The following is a 20734-nucleotide window of genomic DNA, read 5'->3' on the forward strand; positions in this document are numbered from 1 at the left end:
GAATAGGTTTGTAACCTCTGCTGATTCCCAGTTTATCCAAAAGGATCATAACGACCTTTCAAAGCCAGGTGCCCAGCAACGGGTCGAAATTGTTCTTCGCTCGACTCGAAAACACCTTCGTCATTGGGAGACCGAAGTTGCTAAATAGTAAAGGTCGTCGGCGTTAAGAAATTCATGAAGAAGAAAAGAAGAAAGAAAAAAAGAATGTGGACGCCGCCGGGTTTTTAAAGGCCACTAGCGCGGGCTACGGCAGTCGAGGCCGACCCGAAACGCTGCAACCTGGCCTCATGCCAACAAGTACAGCTTCACACAACATACTCCCTGTTCCCCCGCATTAGTCTTCGGACAACAGCTGTCGGCGTTGCCCATCTTGAGACTGGGTTATGATCTAAGTGTTTCCTGTTACTCTATAACTTGCGACCTGATAGAGAATTGCTTTTGCACCAGCCTCAGTCCCACTCGATAACCCCCCCTATCCCCCGAGCTACCGAGTCCCATTCTCCATTCCGACAACATGGACTATGAAGCGTTGAAGGACCAATGGAGCGATGTCGAGGACCGTGATGGAATCAGACTCAGCTGGAACACGTTTCCAAGCACTCGTATGGTTCGTTTCTATGCTTTGACATCTCTCTACATGATCGACTGATTGGTTTACAGGAAGCGTCCCGACTCGTGGTCCCCATTGGTGCTGTTTACACCCCTCTGAAGGAGAAGACCGATGCCCCGTTGTTGCAGTACGAGCCGGTTACCTGCAAACCGCCTTGCCGGGCTGTTCTGAACCCCTACGCGTACGACCTATACTCCGTGATTTGATGCGAACCTCATGGCTGACATCCCATAGCAATGTTGACGTGCGCGCTCGCATTTGGATCTGTCCCTTCTGTCTTATGCGCAATCCTTTGCCGCCTCACTACAAGGATATCACCGAAAGCACGATACCTCCAGAGCTTCATCCCATGAGTACGACTATCGAGTACCAACTGGCGCGCCCCGCCCCCGCCCCCCCTATCTTCCTATATGTCGTCGATACCTGCCAAGAAGAAGACAGCCTGAAGGCTTTGAAGGATTCGCTGATCATGAGTCTGTCACTGCTGCCGGCGAATGCTCTGGTTGGCTTGATCACATTCGGTACAATGGTATGGAACAAGGAGAACAGTTGCACCGTTGGTGGAAATTGCGTTGTTGACTTGCATATAGGCACAAGTTCACGAGCTCGGCTACACTGAATGTGCTAAGTCGTACGTTTTCCGTGGAAGCAAGGAATATGCTGCGAAGCAAGTTCAGGAGATGCTGGGCCTTGCCACGGGGCTGCGTCCCAACATGCCCCATCAACCCGCCCGCCCTCCTCTTGGACCGGCAGCACGGTTCCTTCTGCCTGTTCAGCAGGCCGAGTTCCAGATCACCAACGTCCTTGAGCAGATGCAGCGCGATCCCTGGCCCGTTGCCAATGACAAGCGACCCTTGAGATGTACTGGTGTTGCCTTGGGCGTCGCGGTCGGTTTGCTCGAGACATCCTTCCAGAACGCTGGTGCGCGCATCATGCTGTTTACGAGCGGTGCAGCCACTGAGGGACCGGGTCATGTTGTTGGACCTGAGTTGAAGGAACCTATCCGTTCTCACCACGACATTGACCGCGACAACATCAAGTACTACAAGAAGGCCATCAAGGTAGGCACACCCTAAGCATTTTGCGCGGAGCTTGATACTAATTAGTATAGTTCTATGATAACATGGCTAAGCGTGCCGCAAACAACGGACATGTTGTTGATGTTTTCGCTGGTTGTCTCGACCAAGTCGGTCTTCTGGAAATGAAGAACCTATCAAATTACACCGGAGGACACATGCTTCTGACAGATAGTTTCACGTCATCGCAGTTCAAGCAGTCTTTTGTGCGAGTGTTCGATAAGGACGGAAACGACAACTTGTTGATGGGCTTCAACGCTTCCCTTGAGGTTCTCACTACCAAGGAGCTGAAGGTCACTGGACTTATTGGTCATGCTGTCTCCCTGAACAAGAAATCCAGCTCTGTCGGCGAGACCGAGTGTGGTATCGGCAACACCTGCGCGTGGAAGATGTGTGGTATTGATCCCGCATCAAGTTACGGTGTCTACTTCGAGATCGCCAACCAGGGTGGGCCAGCTGCGGTCCAGCCGGGCCCTCAAAGGGGAATGATGCAATTCCTTACCTACTACCAGCACTCCTCCGGAACCTATCATCTTCGAGTAACCACTGTCGCGCGGACTCTGAGCGGCCCTGCCGGTGATCCCACGCTTGCGCAATCATTCGACCAGGAAGCTGCTGCGGTTCTCATGGCACGTATCGCGGTTTTCAAGGCCGAAGTTGACGACGGTCCCGATGTGCTCAGATGGGTTGACCGGATGCTGATTCGACTCTGCTCCCGCTTCGCCGACTACCGAAAGGACGACCCAACTTCATTCCGCTTGGAAAAGAACTTCACCCTCTATCCCCAGTTCATGTTCCATCTTCGCCGAAGCCAGTTCTTGCAGGTGTTTAACAACTCCCCTGATGAGACGGCTTTCTACAGACATGTCCTGAACCACGAAGACGTGGGCGACTCGCTTGTCATGATCCAGCCGACGCTGGATTCTTACTCTCTGGAGCATGAAGGCAGCCAGCCCGTTCTTCTGGATTCGGCTTCTATTCAACCTGCCCATATTCTTCTTTTGGACACCTTCTTCCATATCCTCATCTTCCACGGAGAGACCATCGCGGAATGGAGGAAGGCAGGTTACCATGAACAGGAGGGATACGAAAACCTTAAGGTTCTTCTCGAGCAGCCCAAGGAGGACGCTAGGGTTTGTTTGCCCTCCATTGATGGTTTATCCAGACCCACGCTAATTATCCACACCAGGAACTTATTGCCGACCGTTTCCCACTGCCCCGGTTCATTGTTTGCGACGCCGGTGGCTCTCAGGCCCGTTTCCTCTTGTCCAAGCTGAACCCCTCCACTACGCACACGACGGGTGGATATGGGGGTGGTGTTACATCGCAGACCATCTTCACCGACGATGTATCGCTGCAAACATTCATGGACCACCTCATGAAGTAAGTACTCATTGAAACTATTAGTAATCTGCTAGACACAAACTAACTTGTCATCCAGGCTGGCTGTTTCGGGAACTAGCTAGGTCTAACGAGGTAATGACCATGAAGAGCGGAAGGAGTGGTCGCATATCGACCCTCACAGGTCATTTGTATGTTTAGCGGTTATTATTGTCTTTTTATTCGCTTAGTTACCCAGAAATATAGCAACCTTTTAGATCAAGTGAATGAATTGTCAACCAATATCCGTTCTGTAGTTGCACGAAAAGTACACTAGCCCTCAACGGTCACCCGTCTATATCACGTGATTCAGGTGGGTTTGAGCCCTAGCGAGCTTTTTAGTCTGGACGCCTCGCTTAGCCTGAGGTGCGGACCCAGCTAAATACTCTCCGACTTCCGCTCAACCTTTTTCTTTTCTTTCCTTGTACCTACCAACCCAACCAACAACAACCCCAAGGACGATCGACGACCTTCGCACTCGCCATGCGTAAGTATCATCTCCTTGGCTGTCTCTAATGGCGCACTAACCTCTGATTGACTTGGTGTAGCTCCCAAGTTTGATCCCAATGAGGTGAAGATCATGTAAGTTCCGCAAATCTGAGGTCGCTCGAACCTACCCAAAATTTGTCGCGATGACACTAACAATTGCTGAAGCCACCTCCGTGTGACCGGTGGTGAGGTCGGTGCCCAGTCTGCCCTGGCCCCCAAGATTGGTCCTCTCGGTCTGTCCCCCAAGAAGATCGGTGAAGATATCGCCAAGAACACTGGTGACTGGGTAAGGATTGTCCCCAGTCGAAATGGATTGTGTGCTATGGATCAGATGGCTAACATGCGATGCCGCGGTTATTAGAAAGGTCTCCGTGTGACTGTGCGTCTCACCATCCAGAACCGTCAGGCTGCCGTCTCCGTTGTGCCCTCCGCCTCTTCGCTCGTCATCAAGGCTCTTAAGGAGCCCCCCCGTGACCGCAAGAAGGAGAAGAACATCAAGCACAACAAGTCCGTCCCTCTGGATGAGATCATCGAGATCGCCCGCAAGATGCGCTTCCGCTCTCTTGCTAAGGAGCTCCAGGGTACCGTCCTGGAGATCCTCGGTACCGCTTTCTCCGTTGGTTGCCAGGTTGATGGCCGCAGCCCCAAGGATGTCTCTGACGACATCAAGGCTGGCGAGATTGACAGTGAGTCGAGTTCAATTCCATCGTGCGTCGCGCGAATACTAACGTTTACCTAGTCCCCTCCGAGTAAATGGTCAATATACCCCGGCGGTCATGATTTCATGTCGACATGCTAGCTAGGAGAATATGATCATCTCTTGACAACAACCCCTATCTTACGAAGTAATGACAAGATTCCCAATTGTGTTCTGCAAATTGATGCTTGTTCCGGTGTTTCTTCGCTTGTACAAACTTCTCCCTCTGTGATTACCGCGTTTCACTTGCCATCAATGCGAGTCGGAACATGGGCAATCACCAACCCCCTTCAAAACACAACCCTTGCAACACTCTGGCTCGTACTGTCCCTTTCCCGCCTTCGGGCCTGGATTGGACTGAGTGCATCGTGGTATAAGCTTATTTTAAGCAAGGAAGATTAAACTCGACCTACTACTCACCGCGGTATCTTCGCAGGATGTCTCGTGCATCTTTCTGTGGATACAGTGGTCCATTTATCCGGTCAACATCACAAACACCCCCTTTGGCTTATGTCTCGAGGATTTCGTAATAGTTTAGTCTTGCGTGTTTTTGACACGTTCGTAAAATTCAATGAAGATGATTATTTGTGTGGAATGTTCAATATTCGGTAAAATCGACAAGCTGCTTTCTGAGTTCTCGTTGGATATCTGCCTAAGATTTCGGAGTACTTGCAATATACTTGTTCTCCGTATTCCAAGCGATCTCGGACCGATATCTCGTAATGTCTGGGAGATATTGTTCCTGGATGCTGAGATATGATCTGAAACATGGCTTCTTTAAATCCCGAACGGCCTGCCTAGCCTCCTTGTAGTTACCGCCTCTGCTCTTTTTTGCTTTTCTTTAAATATTTTTTTTTTTTTTTTTTTTTTTTTTCCCCGCTGCATTTGCCCCTCTTGTCTCTGCCGGAATATAACATCATGAGTCCCAGGGGTAATCCCTGTGATACAAGGCAAAGGATGGTGGCACTGTAAATTTTCCCACTACTATTATTATCTGGTCGCGAAAGCGGCGGGAGGGACACACCGAAGATTCCATGCTCCCCACACAGACTGGGATGATCATTGCGGTCGGGTTCCTGATACGCGCTGGGATACATGTGCGTCTTGGGGCAAATGCAGCATTAATGGAGACCGTCACTTCCATGTCAACATTAACAATGTCGGTCGGTCTGTGTGTAAGTACACTTCATCCCCTCGACTATCTACGCTGTACACTCGCGTTGGCAGGATACCGTCGTCTCTCCAGGAGTGGGTATCAGGCTATCAGCACGAACAAAGCGACGCCCGGTCGTACATACATAAGATGATAAACCCGCATGTCTGACGCAGCAGGCAAGGAAGTGAGAGCGATGAGTCAGATCCTCGACGATCTTACCATTCTTTTCTGACCTTGCCCTGCCATTCTGTCATTCCTCGGCTTTCTCACCTGCTCCTGGAACGTGGAACCAGTGCAGAAATTCCATCTGGCGACGGAGTATTCCGTTGTCGGCAGGGGATAAGAGTATTTTTAAACAATCATCATACGAACTGGCAGACTTTGCCGATCGACCATCGTCAGACCGCTCGTGAGGGAGTGAGTCGTGAGTCGTGAGTCGTGACATGGCTGATCGGTGCCAGCGGCCCCGTATTCCCGCTCTCGTAGACCCTGGGTCTGGGCAGGCGAGAGAACAAAGACGACACCATATCAGTAATAATTTATTTGAAATATTATGTTTATGATTATTACTATTATTATTATCAGAAATAATGAAATGCGGTCTGACCAGCAGGAAGGCGCTGGATGGGGGCGATGGCTGAATTGCGCCGGCCTGAATGGACAGCGATGAAAAACTGGCTGATGGAAAAGTTTAGGACTCAACTCCACTCCCGGTATGGATTTTGAGCTGGACCGACTAGTTAGTTCAGCATCGGTTCCGATTGTGATTCTTCGGGTTTGTTTTTAGTTAATTGCGTCTGAACATGATTGATTTGTTTGGGATTCTACTCGGTGTACTGTAGGTCTAGGGAGGCCGCCAGATGCCCCTGTCGTTGCATTATCAAAGATCGCTATCAAAGCCATGGGTGTCTCCTGCATAGTTGACGGAGCAAGCCCACCCCCTGAGAGGGAGAGTTTCGATCCGTTGATATCCTCGCCTGATTTCTTGCTGGCATGTGCATTGCTTTTTCAGCCTCTGGCTGCATCGAGGCTGCAGAAGTAAACGCGCTGACTGTTGTGGCCAAGTGTCTGAGCCTCTCTCGCTCTTCCGTCATTATCCTTTCGCATCCGGATCGACCGTCTTGGATTAATTTCCCCGGAGTTTAATTTGTGTCTCTTGGCTGTGTTTTTCCATGCTCGCATCTATGGAAATATGCGCACCTCATATATGATATTATTGTATGCAATAATATCATGTAATATAGGATTAATGGATTGCTATCATCCACCGGTCAACGCGTCTACTCCATTATCGGCACCGGTAGGTATAATTTGCGCCCCAATATCAAACAGACCAGGTCCAGAAAAAATTTACGATCACGTAGAATTAAAAGAGAACAAACAGACGACCCCCTCCCTAAATCTGAATAGGAATTTTCAATTTTATCTTCCAGACTTTTCCCCCAAGACAAAACATGCCAAAGACCAACTTGCAGCCAGCGACTCCACCGCAATCCACCGAAGGTGCCAGATCGGCCATCCGCGCGCTCCAAACAAACCCTCTCAAGGCCCAAGGCTTGATCAACTGCGGGCGCCACTGGGGCCCGGGGGGTCTGGAAAGGCGGTCCCACTGACGTTAAACAGGCCTGAATCCGAATTTGCTACTGCGCCCAAGTGGTTAGTTTCTGGTCCATCCTCGCCGTTGGATCGTATGGGTGGGACCAGGATGTGATGGATTTTCGTATTTTTTTTTAATTTTAATTTTATTTTGGGAGGGGGTCTGGGCGGGTTCTCATTTTTCGATTTTTCTTTTTTTTTTTTTTTCCTTCTCTCTTTCTTTTTATTTTTCCGACCTTTTTTTTTGATACCTAGGAGTATGTGCTGCTACACCATAGTCTACAGTACACAGTCTGTACCTGCACTTTGTAAACACCACACCCGTCTCTTCAACCAAGTCTCATCAGCCCAGAGGCAGCTCACAAGCCACATAATCTGTCTAGGCGCCCAAGCCCAACGCAGTAAGAAGTGGGTTCTTTCCCCCCACCCACCTTTTGACCATCCGGCCGCCATTGGCTCCACTCCCGCTGCCCCATCCACACCAATTCGCTTTCTCTGCCCCCCTCCTCCTCCTCTCTTCCACTCTTCCACCCAAAAAAGAACCCCCCCTCCTCCGACGGGGAAGCTCTAGGCTTCCAGCCCACTGATTTCGTTTGTGAAGCTCCGCTCTGTCATGATAGCCCCATCCCGCTTCCCTTCCCTCTGTTTGAATTGAATGACGATGCTCCATCGCTCTCACTCGTCCTGTTTTCTAATATTTCAATTTTCCTACTTCTGAGTATACAGAACTCCCCCAGCGCGTATTCAAGGCCACTCTTGACTGGCTCAATTTTCCTTTTCCTACCCCGGACTCGTCGGTTTGTCCTGCGCTATTCATCGTCATTGGTGATCCTCTCTTGTCCTTTCCCCTCCCTCTTCATTTGTATTGTCTGTAACTCTCCGCCGGCCGTTGGATCTTCTCCGCCTCAAACGCCCTGCGTCCGCTCCTTCCTGCCTTGCTCCTTAGGCATCCTTTTTCTTTTAATAATTTTTTTTTCTTTCTTCTTCTTCTTCAATCCTCTCTTCTAGCCAATATTCCTGCTCCTCTCGGTTCAACCATTCAACGGCGCATCGATCACTCAATCTCGATTCTTGAGAGGGCGAAAATCAAAATCCGAAGGAACAAAGGATAATCTTAAACCGATCTACTAGTGGTGCCATGTTCAACTCCTCTGCTACACTATCGCTTCCCTGATTCGGATTGTGTCTTGTCTTTGTTATTATTAGTACCCAGTTATTATTTCCCTCTGTCTCTCATAACCTTTTTTTTATTTTTTATTTTTTATTTTCTTTTTCTTTTTATTTTTCTGCCCTCCCCCCCCCCCCCCACCCCCTTCCCTTCGCGCCGAGTACAACATTTCTGCCAAGCGTGGTATCTTCTGGTGATTGATCGCGTCTTGCGGACACCTGCGTCAGTGTGGGTGCTCTCTGAAAGCTGACTAGGGCTGCGACTTTCGATCCCTTTCCTCCCTTGCATCGCTTCTTCACCTCTCAACGGACTCAAACAGCAAATAGTGCCGCCGAAGCTACTCGCCTGCGTGCTTTCTTTTTTCTTTTTGACTTTCCTTTTTTTTTTTTTAATTCTTCAGGAATCCGGGTGCTTTTTGGATGGTATCCCCGAGCCGACTGACCTTCCTCGTTCTTGCTGCCACCACCTACGTCTCCTCGCCGTCTTCAAGTCCTCCTTCGTTTAGCCTATCGTCGATACAATCTGCGTTCATGTCGAACCCAGAGACAAGCCGTGGGGCGCTTCGCTGAAGTGTCGCGTTAAGTGAGCCGGCTCAAGTCCAGGATGAAGTGTAGGAAACGTTTCAAGGAGGATGCTTGTTGAAAATCCAGCAAGACTGAACGTGCGTGTCTTGAATCTTTGACCGCTATCGATATTTGATCGACGAAACTCCTCACTCTTGACTCTCGGTCGGCTTTGCTTTTCGTTTTGACCTTTATAATCTCCCCGTCATCATTCGTCCTCATTGCATAATACCTGTTGAATCCGGTGAGTGAGGGAAGAGAAGAGTGCCCCGGTCACTCTACATTCAAGATGTTGCCTTCGGTAGCACCGTTTCCGCCTGTTCAACCACATCATCACCTTAATCATTATCACGGTCCCGACGCCGCTGATGTCCCCCACGACTTTAATATCACGACCTCTTTCCCCGCAACGCTCAATCGCACCGATGCCAACCAAACCTCGTCCTATCAGTCGGTACCTCGAACTCGATTACAATACCATCCTGTTCAACGCCTCGGAGTTCCCGATGCCGCCGCCCAGATCTCCGGTTCAAAAAGCGTTGGTGAGCATGCCTTGAGGAGAAAGACACCCAATGGAACCCTTGCAGCCGGTTACGATGGAACCCCCGGGGATACCACGATTCAACCTCCAGCAACCAAGCATATCCTAGTGTCGCCTTTGGAATCTGCTCAGATGGTGCCCCCGCAGACTGGGTTCTCGATGGACACCTGGGGTAAACCTTCCTTGGATCAATCATCATCCGCGAAACACATGAACTTCCCGCCGGTCTATAAGAATGATTCGAACCGGGTTAATGCTCCCCCTGCGGACATGCTTCACGGCCCGACTGGGGCTAGTTGGATTCGCTCTTTGAACTATCCACCTGGAGTGGACTCGCTGCTCAATCAGTCATTGCCATTCCAGCCCTCCCAGCAACGGTTCTACTGGCAGAATGGCTCTTATGTCCCCACGGTCCTTCCAGCAACCCTCCAGCCTTGCGGTGGTCCCACGGCCTCGGCGGGTACCGGACCATATGGACCCTATTGGCCCGATGGTGTCTATATTCCCTATCGCCCTGTGGCATTCAGAGAGCCGCGCTTTAATTCACCCAATCCATTCTCTAAACAACTCACCCCGGCTAACCTCCAGTTCTTCGACGCGGGGCAACCTCAATTTAACCGAACCTCCATACCTTCGAATACCCACGCTGATCTGGGCCTGGCTTGGAATCAAAATCCGCTAGGAATGCTTAATCATGACACCCCGGTGAAGAACAACTTCCCTCCTCGACACTCAGACCACAAGCCTCTCGACTCCTCGCAGCGTATCCTTCCTTTGCGCACGCGCCAGAGTACCATCAGCGCCGGATACTCGTCGCGCCCGCATAATCACGAAACAACGCCCTCATGGCAGGGCAACTCGACCGGGCAAGGGTTTCAAAATGCAGGCCCTACTCCTCATGCGCGTGCGGCGAATGTGGAATTCAAGGAAAAGGTTTTGTCCTGGGCTCATAGTGTCTATGTTGATCTTCTGGCATCTATCCACCAGGCGCGAAGAAATAGCATGTCTTCAGCCGGCGGTGATATCCAAAACCAGCGCCTTCTCAAACCCAGCATTTATCCCAAACCACCACGTCAGCCTGGGCTCGATTTCTCACATTCTAGTGCACCGGAAGTTACTCGCCACAACAGCTATCCTTCGAGCCAGTACGACCTTCCCCATCTGCAAAAATCCAACTTTTCAAACAATGTTGGAGGTAATGACATCTATCGTCGACCCGGTCGCCCCTCGCTCGCCAACACCCAGCAAGCAGTGACGTCAGACGCCCAAATGCTGGACCGACTCCGCCATACCGGGCGGTTTGCGGCGTCTTCATTTTCTCGCCTTCCCATCGCACCCTTTGGTAATGAGACTTCCGCGACGGCAAATGCCGTCTCGTCTTTGGAAATGCTTTCGCATCTTTGCATGGAGAGTAACTGGGAATGGATCGATGGAATGCTGCTTGGAGGGTGTCTTGCCTACGGCCTTGGCGATTACCATAAGGCTACGAGGTGGTACACCAGAATAATAAACAGGGATTCAACGTAAGTGAACACCCCAAAGGTTGTGAATTACGCGCATACGACTAACCCCTCTAGGCATGTCGAGGCCATATCAAATCTAGCGGCCACGCTTTTGGCACTGGATCGTCGGGAGGAAGCACTCCAGCATTGGCTCCGTGCCGTGAAACTTCGTCCAAGCTTTTTTGAGGCTGTCGAGCACCTTATTGGTCTCTTATGTGGCAGCCATCGTGGCAAAGAAGCTGTCAACATCATCGAATTCGTGCAGAACTCCCTGCGGTGCTCCAAGAATGGAGACTGGTTCACCACCGATGAACATGCCAGCGAGACTGAGAGCGACGCAGATAGCAGAGCATCGAGCACCTCGGATCTTGGCTCCTACGAAAAGGCATCATTCGATTACGATGATGACTTGGGTCACTCGGCATCTGCCACCTCTCGTTCAACAGAGCCCAAATCCCCCGGGTTTGGTTCTAGCGGCTACGCCATACCTGGTTGCGACAACGGTCGAATGCTGGCGCTTATCCATGCAAAGGGCAACATGCTCTATGCACTAGGTGACAATGCGGCGGCCGCGGCCGCTTTCGAAGACGCCATTTTGGTTGCAGCCGGGCGAAGACGCCCCGGCATCCAAAGCCTGATTAAACAGATATTTGCCGCTTTCTCCCAAGATTCGCCTCAAGGTTATCCAGCACCGGAGCAGCATTCCTCTTCGGAAACCATTCTTCTCTATCCTGATAAGGCTTTGCAGACTTCGAAGCTAGTATTTGTGCCTTGCGGGACTCCTCCGGGCATAAAGTATGTTGCAGAGGGCTTGGCGCGGAAGGCAGCCGTGTCCACTACGAGCAACTCACTGCTCTCGCTGGCCAAGATTTATCAGGATGGCATGTCGAACATTTCATCCTCGGGTGCTCCTAGGACGGCACCGGGCGTTCGGGACATCCTTGCCCTCTACTACCTCTCTCTTTCTCTTCAGCCCAGCCCGTCAACCGCAAACAATGTCGGTATTTTGCTTGCTGGTATCCAGAACAATGCCGCAAAGAAAGGATTCGCTCGATCCAGCGGGGAGATGCAGCATCCCGAAATACCTGGGGTGATCCCTGGCAGCGGTATTTCACTGGCATTGGCATATTACAACTATGGGTTGCACCTGGACTCGCGTCATGCTCACCTCTATACGAATCTTGGTAGTCTGCTCAAGGACATCGGCCAGCTCCAGGCCGCCATTCGAATGTATGAACAGGCCGTGCAATGTGATGGTAACTTTGACATTGCCCTGGCGAACTTGGCAAATGCTGTCAAAGACGCCGGTAAGGTCAATGATGCGATCTCGTACTACAAGCGGGCTGTCAAGGTAAATCCCGAATTTGCTGAAGCCGTCTGTGGACTGGCAAATGCCTTGAATTCGGTCTGCAACTGGGTCGGTCGAGGAGGCGTTGTTAACGGTTATGGATTCCGGGACCGGTGGCACGTCGATGAGCAAGGAATGCTCCGAGATGCATACAGCAACGAAACAGGTTGGATCAAGCGTGTAGTTGACATTGTTGACCGACAACTTGGAGAAGGTGAAACCTGGGGCCGCGGCTTACTTACACCCAGTACGATCGCGCAGCTGTGTGCGCAGCTGACTCCCGCGCTGGAGAGTCGGCGGTTTGCGTCCGAGGCCATGACCTCTATCCTCCAGTTCTGGGCCGGGAAGAAATGGGAAGGTTCGAGAATTGTCAAGCTGGTGGAGCGCGCTACCAGGTCAATCACTTGGCAGTGGTATCAGGATCTTTACGTCAGCCGCAAAGAATATCCTCTGTCCAAGTATCGACGTCCTCAGCTGCCCCCAGGACTAACGGCTCCCAATGCTCCCACCGTCTTGCCTTTCCACACATTCACCTGTCCACTCTCGGCGAAACAGATTCGGCAGATCTCGCAGCGGAACGGACTCCGTATATCTTCTTCAACTCTGAGGTCTCCCTGGCTCCCAGGCACCGTCTATCCGCCACCGCCGCCGCCAAATCCGTGTCTCAAAGTCGGATATGTGTCCTCAGATTTTAACAATCACCCTCTTGCTCATCTGATGCAATCTGTGTTCGGGCTGCATAACCCTTCAAGAGTCCAAGCATACTGTTACGCCACCACCGCAAGTGACAAATCGATTCACCGCCAACAGATTGAGAAGGAAGCGCCAGTGTTCCACGATGCAAGCGGATGGCCGGTCGACCGATTGGTGAAGCAAATCGTCGCAGACGGAATCCACATTCTCATCAATCTAAACGGTTACACTCGAGGCGCCCGAAACGAAGTCTTCGCAGCACGCCCTGCGCCAATCCATATGTCGTTCATGGGATTTGCCGGTACCCTTGGTGCTGAATGGTGTGATTATATCCTTGCAGACAATATCTCCATACCGCCTGAGACGCTTTCTCCCGGTCGACGCCACGCACGCATCGACGACCGACTATTAGAGGAAGACCACGGAGAGGATCTTGAGGATTGGGTTTACGGCGAGAAGATTGTCTTCACCCGTTCGACATTCTTCTGCTGCGACCATCGACAAAGTGCTCCCGACAGTCAAGATGGACCTCTTTCCTGGGAGCAGGAACAAGAAAAGAGATGGCGCATGCGCAAGGAGCTGTTCCCAAACCTCAGCGACGACGCAATCATTCTCGGTAACTTCAATCAACTATACAAGGTAAGGCCCTTTACCCTCTGGCATGCCAGAAAATTACATTGTTGCAAATAGCTTGTTCTGACACTTATTCCAGATTGAACCCACGACTTTCCGTACCTGGCTGCGTATATTGGCAAGAATTCCGAACGCCGTTCTTTGGCTTCTGAGATTCCCGGACCTTGGTGAACAGAATCTTAAAGAAACGGCAGTTGCTTGGGCCGGTGAAGAGACCGCGTCGCGGATCATCTTTACGGATGTTGCGCCGAAAAACACCCACATCTCTCGGGCCAAAATCCTGGATCTCTTCCTCGATACCCCTGAGTGCAATGCGCATACAACAGCGACGGATGTCTTGTGGAGTGGGACCCCAATCTTGACGCTCCCTCGTTACAAATACAAAATGTGTTCTCGCATGGCAAGCAGCATCTTGAACAGTGCCTTGCCCAACTCGGATGATGGCCGAAAAGCCCGGGAGGAGCTAATCGCCACGTCCGATGATGATTATGAAAGCAAGGCAGTCCGCTTGTGTCTGGACTTGCAATACGAGTCACGTGGACACGGCCGTGCCCGAGGCAGGCTGTCGGACGTCCGCAAAATGCTATACCATGGGAGATGGACCAACAAACTCTTTGATACCACTCGTTGGGTCCATGATTTAGAAGATGCTTACGAACAAGTTTGGAAAGGGTGGGTGAATGGCGAAGAAGGTGATATATGGTTATGATGTTGCGTCTTGGAATATACCCCTTGAGCGTGTTTTCTTTTCTATTTTCCTGTGGCCCTTTGACTTTGTCTTTCTTCATATTACACCTATTTATTACTTTTTTTATTATTATTTTCTTCGGTTTCCCTTCTCATGTTTGGACTTTGTCCTAATGGTGTCACATTTTCTTCGGTCTATTGTCTTCTTTTTTCACATGTAAGGCTACGGTCTGTGCAACTCGCATGTTTCGATCTATACTTTGTACTCTTTTCATGATCTGTTCATTTCGATAGCTTTTACTTCCGGTGGATGGGAAGGTATATTCATACCTGTCTATTTAGGTTTTTGCATGTTGGCGTTGGGTGTGTGACTAAGTGAGTGTGTCTTTAGGTAACGGGATCCAATGACTATGACTTTTTCCGGCTGGTTTGATACATGCAAACAAGCCTGGTTGGATATCTTCTCTTTCTTTTCCTCTCTTTTTCCATTTTACTTCTCTTCTTGGGCTATCATGCACTATTGCCTATGATCTGTTTTAGGGGTTAGGTGGGAAGAGGTTCTGGTATTCAGAGGATGGATTCTCGTTCTCTCGAAGCAGATGATCACATGCCCTGGAGTAGTGGTACCGGCTTATATGTTGAATTGTTCTGGAAACTCTATTGGGGGTTATGTGATATGTGATAGAATATGGGTTTGGTTTTGGGTTTGGGTTCTGAGGGCTGAGCAGAGGGGGCTTGGGTAGAAGTTGATGATGAGTGAATGAAATTGAGGCAGTAAGTAGTATTTCCATGTAAGCTCCAGTCTAGGAGACGACTTGCACTTATCGTGAGTTTTTACACGTCCGAGAACATTCCTCTCATATCTCGTCAATATTCACTTGCTCGTCGTTACTTCATGCAGCTGACTGGGAATTTAGATAGTTGATTTCCCTGATTTGCCTCCAATACGCGGAGAGGGAGGATCCTTTCTCTCTTGGATTTGATACGCGTATGGGGAAGGGGATATCCGCCGAAGATGTTAGGATCACGTTCCCCATGTTCCGTAGCACGTCCTGCCTTTATAGGTGGCGTGCATAGCTCCAAGGTTTCTTTGGCGTCGTTTGGCAGTATACTCCGGGACGAACGCCAATTATATCGTCAATGATATCCATACCAAGGATCATACTAATACTTACAACAGTAAAGTGATGCGTGAGGGGTAATCTAATGGCTATATATTAAGAAGGTAGAGGTATGTTTCACAATTATCCTCTCTTGTGTATTTCGTCTTATGCTTGTTTTTATCCCCTCATTGTTTGGAAGACTTTTCTACCACTGGTGAGGACCTTTTCAGTGCTTCTTCCCTCTTCTATACATTCGAAGATGTCGTTTTGGATGCTATTCGCTGTTGAATTGTCGATTTCCCAGGCCCTGTTGAGCTCTGTCGGTGGTACTCCGTTCTGTAGTTCAAGTTCCTTTGCATTCCCGGAGTTGGAAGGCGCTGAGTTGGTCCGCATCAATGCGAACGCTGTCCACAACTATACAGCGCGTTCGGTTCGTTCGGGCTCTCTCGTCACAACATCTCATATCAGTTTCTGCAATACCACGGTGACGTATACACATCCCGGCTGGAACGATACCGTCAACGTGGAGGTTTGGCTGCCACTTGAACAAAAGGACTGGAATGGTAAGCTCGAGGCAGTGGGAGGCGGGGGTTACAGTGCCGGATTTGGCGCGCTGTTTCTGACCCAGGCGGTGGTTGATGGGTACGTGGCCATCGATACAGATGCAGGTCATGAGTTCGGGCCTTCGGTTGCTCAACATCCAGGGGGCTGGGTGCTTGTTAGCCCTGGAAACGTCAACTGGTATCTTATGGACAACTTTGGCTCGAGGTCTCTGTATGACATGACGATCATTGGAAAGGCCATCACCGAGACGTATTTCGGCCGGAAACCGACATATTCATATTTCGCTGGGTGCTCCCAGGGTGGGCGTCAGGGTCTGATGATTGCGCAGAGATATCCTGATCTGTATGATGGGATCTTGTCTCAGGCGCCGGCTATTAATTTTGAGAACTTCATTCCGGCTGGATACTGGGCGCAGCAGGTCATGAATGACCTTGGCGTGTATCCGTCACCTTGCGAAATCAATGCCTTCACGAAAGCGGCGATCGAGGCCTGTGATATGTTGGATGGAGTAAGAGATGGGGTCATCTCGGCACCGGACCTGTGTCACTTCAACCCGCACAGTGTTGTGGGTCAGAATGTGTCCTGCAATGATACTACAACACGGATGCTCACAAAGGCAGGCGCTCATATTGTAGAAGCAGCATGGGACGGCCCACACAGCCCGACAGACAATATTGGCTGGTTCGGTCTGAATAAAGACGCCTCGCTCACCGGCGCATATGTCACCACCAATTGCTCAAGCGGCACATGTTCAGGAGCACCAACCCCGCTTCTAAGCAACTGGTTCCCGTATTTCGTTGCCAAAGATCCCGACTTTGCGATAGCGAACATGACCGTTGCGGATTTCTTCGCCGCGCTCCGGCTTTCAGACTTGGAATACAAGTCCATGCTTGGGACCGCCTGTCCGGACCTTTCTGGGTTCCGGGACGCTGGCGGGAAGATGATTTCCTGGCATGGTCTCGCTGACGAAATCATTCCTCCTAATGGAACTATTGCATACTATCAGGAAGTGCTTGAGCTCGATCCTTCGGCGCATGAGTTCTATCGGTTCTTCGAGGCCCCGGGAGTCGGACACTGCGCGGGGGGCTCGGGGCCGTTTCCCAATGAGATATTCAAGGAACTTATTGCCTGGGTTGAGGACGGTGTCGTTCCGGAGAGATTGAATGCTAGCAGTGCCGACGGAACGGTGAGGCCTCTCTGTCCATATCCTTCCCGACAGACTTATGTGGGTGGGGATCCCTCAGAAGCTGGCTCTTTCGCGTGCGTTTCTAGGGGGGCCGAGGATAAGGATAAAGGTCTGCTTGCAGATATTTTTCAATTTTACCGGCCTTCGTGATGTTCTGTGCATTGTTAGCCATCTTGTACATACAATTGGGGAACTTTAGGTTATGTGCCTTAATATTAGTGAATCAGTCTGCTGCAGTGGAATGCGCTTTGAATTTTGGCGTTGGAACATAATTCTTTTGGCTCTTTCGCTCGGCCCAAAGCGTAGCTCAATGTTCCATCGCTCTGCTTTCTGAAGTCGAGGGAGTATCGTTAAGTACCTGGTTAGGCCAAACCAGCCACTCCGCCCAAGACGGACCCAGATATGCAGTAATACTCTGAATGATAAATCTTCCCGAATCACCGAAGACCCACGAGCTACGTTGATGATGCAGAAAAGCAGCATAATGCGCTAAGATAACAACAGCCTCTGGCTGTCCTCGTGCCAATGTATCGATGTACTCGGGCGGAATGAGAGTCGGCCACGTGATGAGGTAGTTTCTTGAATGTTCACTCGGCCCTGCTGTTGCTAGTGTTGATGTTGTAGCAATACGAACCGACTGCAACGCCTCGATTGCTCGCTGGTACGTGTTAGTTAGTTCATTTCCCAATTTCGCCGCACGGATCCGCCCCAAGAGGCTCGTGAACTCGGGGTCCAGGCTTGTGCCTAGCTGGGGCAGCTGCTCTCCAGCCGCTAGTAGCGGCTCCAGATCCGATCCTCGCAATGTAGTCCATGAGCTCTGAGCTACCGTGCGCACGCCTTTATGGAGACGGAGGCAGTCGATGAATTTATCGAGGAATGAGGTTAGAGTTGGGCCTCGGTAGTTTAGGCTGTCGCAGAGGGTGTGGATTCCTATCATTGATGAGAATAGGAGTGAGGTGACGCATGTTTCGCGGTTGATTTCTGGTCGCGTGGCGTTGTAGATGGAGAGGGCGTGGGTTTGGAGTTGGGATGCTAGATGGAGGTAGTGTTTCTGGTTCTGGTTCTGCTGGGTAGGGTGGGAAAGGCTCAGATGTAGGGCGGATAGAGCTAGGAATTGGTTCATGAGGTAGGGTGCTGATATGCCGTATTTCAGGATGTCGACGGGAGTGAGTTGGAATCCGTCGGTACCCATTAACTTCAAAGTCGAGGTGAGAAAATGATGGAGGAGTTCGATATGGAGCATGTTCACTGGAGAACTTTCTATGTTGAATTCATTGGACGCCTCTGGCTGTGTTTGGATGGATGGCACCGTTGATGGGGATGCTGATGTTCGGCTCCTTGAGCGAGAGGCTCGGGAGAGTCGAGACGATATGATCTCCAGACCTGCGTACTCGCAGCTTCGCTCGGACGTGATACAGTTTGAACAAGTTGGGCGTTTTTCATCGCACTATATGATCAATTAGGGTTGTTCCGATACGATTATGTGATAGATTCTATGTGTGTGTGTATGTGGTACCTTCACGTGGCGTCGCTTGCATTCGATGCAGCCGTTTCGCGACTTTTTGTGGGTTCGGCGTGCCATGGCGGTTGCTGGATTTGAGCCTGAACCTTGATCGTCACGGGCTGATCGTATTCGGATGATCGGTCAAGAGGGCTAAAAGTAAGTGGCAAGGGCCTCGGGCATACTAGAAGATGGACATGAGCATGATGGAAGGATGGAAAGACGTCAGGAGTACATTGGTCGATTAGTCATTCGGTACCGGTTTCCCACGTGCCATTGCCACTCTTGTCGAGGTTTTTCTTTTCGTACCAAAGTATTTAATCTTCGAGTTGAGAGAAAGGATGAAATTTTCCTGAGACAAGACCAGGCATTGAGGGGATGCAACTCGGAATACACCCGTCACCCTGCCTTGTGCCGGACTTAGATTGCCTGGACCCACCTCTGCTATACGCGTATGCACAGACCAATTGGCAGGTTTGTAGACTACTATCTAAGAATAAACACCCCTCCAAGAGCCATCAAAATTTGCTATGGCTGTTGCCTTCCAGGAATCCATGCTAGCTTATCATGGCAGACATTATAAGAAGACTCAGGCCTGTCCTGTACAAGGTATTCCTCAGGGCAGACCTTCTAACCTGACGCCGCACCAATTGACCGTTGTTAATCATTATTCATCCCCTTCTATATACTCCTCTTACTCCAACATTTATCGACGAGATTCGAGGGTGATACACTCTGTGCCACAATGCCCGAGTTACAGACATACAAAGGCTTCTACCTCTGGCAATATGTGCCCTCGAGGGCGGCCGCGGTTATCTTCATCATACTCTTCCTCACAGCAACGGCATTCCATGTCTGGAAGATATGGAAACTGAAAACCCGGTTCTGCATCTGCTTTGCCCTTGGGGGCTTCTGTGGGTCCCCATAGTCCTCCAGCTGGATGATGGCATAGCTGACTGATGACACTAGTCGAATTTATAGGTTACTGCGCCAGAGCCTCTGCTTATGACAAGACAGGAAGGATGATGCCGTACTGCATTCAGAACGTTTTCATCTTGCTCGGCCCTGCCCTCTTCGCCGCTTCGGTCTACATGGTGCTGGGTCGAATCATCACTGCCGTCAGGGCGGAGCACCATTCGCTGATCCGTGTCACCTGGCTCACTAAGATCTTTGTCCTCGGCGACGTCCTGTCCTTCTTGGTTCAGGGAAGTGCCGCGGGTCTGATGGTGAACAGTGATCTGGCAAATATGGGCAAGAACATCGTCATCGCCGGCCTCCTCATCCAAGTAATCATGTTCGGTCTGTTCATCGTCACCGCAATCTGTTTCCAAATGCGCATGCGTAACACCACCACGGCTGAGGCCTTCAACGCCGACCTACCCTGGAAGTCGCACCTCTATACGCTCTATATGGTCAGTCTGCTCATCATGGTCCGGTCGATCTTCCGTGTGGTGGAGTTTGCTATGGGTTATGAGGGATATCTGTTGAGTCATGAATGGACTCTTTATGTTTTCGATGCGCTGCTGATGTGGATTGTTATGGTTTTATTTGGGTATCGATATCCTGGTGAGCTTCGGGTTTGTTTGAATCATCTGGAGGTTGTTGGATTGTGTGATGTACAGGCAAAGGCTTGAGTCTTTGTTTGGATTATCAGGTTGCTGGATTGATGTTTGTGTACGGAGTACAACTAGGAAGATGGTCTCGATTTTTCTTGGGTTCCTATTTGAGAATATAGGTAGCCATGAGTAATTCAATTTGATCACGAATGGAGTCGAACACCGGGTTTTGATCATAGAAAATAGACAAATGAGGGTAGAAGAGGAGAGCCAGAATCGCGGGGAGGCAGAAAAAGTGTTGACCGCTCATCAGTCATGTGACTATATAGCGACTCTCTGTTATCGCGATCCAACTCAACCCAACACAACCCTTTCCATAACAACACATCACAACCCTTATACCGATTCTAAGCACCGTGCTTAGGATATTTCGACAAGAGCTCCTCCGAATACTCATATCTGGTTTTCACTCCGGGCACCGGGCCCGGGATCAGGGACGCCCGTCCACGGCCAAGCTTCACCCAATCTGACCGCTACGGGACACGTGTCGCTAAAATGGCAACATATAACTCCCAACCAGGCGGGCCTCTACAAGCTGCTCTACTGAAGACAACTACTGCAGCCTCTACTAGGGCTACCGAAGGCCAGAAGATATTCAACCCGATAGCAGCCTTTCTTGACAAAC

The 20734-nt window shown here is 50.4% G+C and overlaps 6 protein-coding genes across 6 annotated transcripts; 5 read left to right on the forward strand and 1 right to left on the reverse strand.

Annotated features, from left to right (window-relative positions):
- Positions 1 to 514: 514 nt before the first annotated feature.
- On the forward strand, positions 515 to 3152 carry sec23 (GTPase-activating protein SEC23; the record flags this gene model as incomplete). Its single annotated transcript, XM_053101401.1, has 7 exons — positions 515 to 607; positions 661 to 791; positions 845 to 1139; positions 1201 to 1671; positions 1722 to 2819; positions 2876 to 3069; positions 3128 to 3152. 7 exons carry the CDS (start codon positions 515 to 517, stop codon positions 3150 to 3152), a joined length of 2307 nt encoding a protein of 768 aa, XP_052955073.1.
- Positions 3153 to 3549: 397 nt separating this feature from the next.
- Positions 3550 to 4308, forward strand: KD926_008656 (60S ribosomal protein uL11; the record flags this gene model as incomplete). The annotated part of the gene is made up of 5 exons (XM_053101402.1): positions 3550 to 3553; positions 3615 to 3648; positions 3721 to 3841; positions 3917 to 4241; positions 4295 to 4308. The coding sequence occupies 5 exons, from the start codon at positions 3550 to 3552 to the stop codon at positions 4306 to 4308; spliced, it is 498 nt and encodes a 165-aa protein (XP_052955074.1).
- Positions 4309 to 9024: 4716 nt separating this feature from the next.
- Positions 9025 to 14161, forward strand: KD926_008657 (UDP-N-acetylglucosaminyltransferase; the record flags this gene model as incomplete). Its single annotated transcript, XM_053101404.1, has 3 exons — positions 9025 to 10799; positions 10854 to 13458; positions 13532 to 14161. 3 exons carry the CDS (start codon positions 9025 to 9027, stop codon positions 14159 to 14161), a joined length of 5010 nt encoding a protein of 1669 aa, XP_052955075.1.
- Positions 14162 to 15501: 1340 nt separating this feature from the next.
- KD926_008658 (tannase and feruloyl esterase) lies at positions 15502 to 17142 on the forward strand (the record flags this gene model as incomplete). Its single annotated transcript, XM_053101405.1, has 1 exon — positions 15502 to 17142. One exon carries the CDS (start codon positions 15502 to 15504, stop codon positions 17140 to 17142), a length of 1641 nt encoding a protein of 546 aa, XP_052955076.1.
- Positions 17143 to 17299: 157 nt separating this feature from the next.
- KD926_008659 (Zn(II)2Cys6 transcription factor domain-containing protein) lies at positions 17300 to 18574 on the reverse strand (the record flags this gene model as incomplete). Its single annotated transcript, XM_053101406.1, has 2 exons — positions 17300 to 18439; positions 18509 to 18574. 2 exons carry the CDS (start codon positions 18572 to 18574, stop codon positions 17300 to 17302), a joined length of 1206 nt encoding a protein of 401 aa, XP_052955077.1.
- A 664-nt stretch (positions 18575 to 19238) lies between these two features.
- Positions 19239 to 20656, forward strand: KD926_008660 (RTA1 domain-containing protein; the record flags this gene model as incomplete). Its single annotated transcript, XM_053101407.1, has 3 exons — positions 19239 to 19407; positions 19463 to 20070; positions 20474 to 20656. 3 exons carry the CDS (start codon positions 19239 to 19241, stop codon positions 20654 to 20656), a joined length of 960 nt encoding a protein of 319 aa, XP_052955078.1.
- Positions 20657 to 20734: the final 78 nt, after the last annotated feature.

The sequence above is a fragment of the Aspergillus affinis genome (genome assembly GCF_023601865.1).
Source record: "Aspergillus affinis strain CMG 70 chromosome Unknown NODE_58_length_197389_cov_86_389201, whole genome shotgun sequence".
Taxonomy (NCBI): Eukaryota; Fungi; Ascomycota; class Eurotiomycetes; order Eurotiales; family Aspergillaceae; genus Aspergillus; species Aspergillus affinis.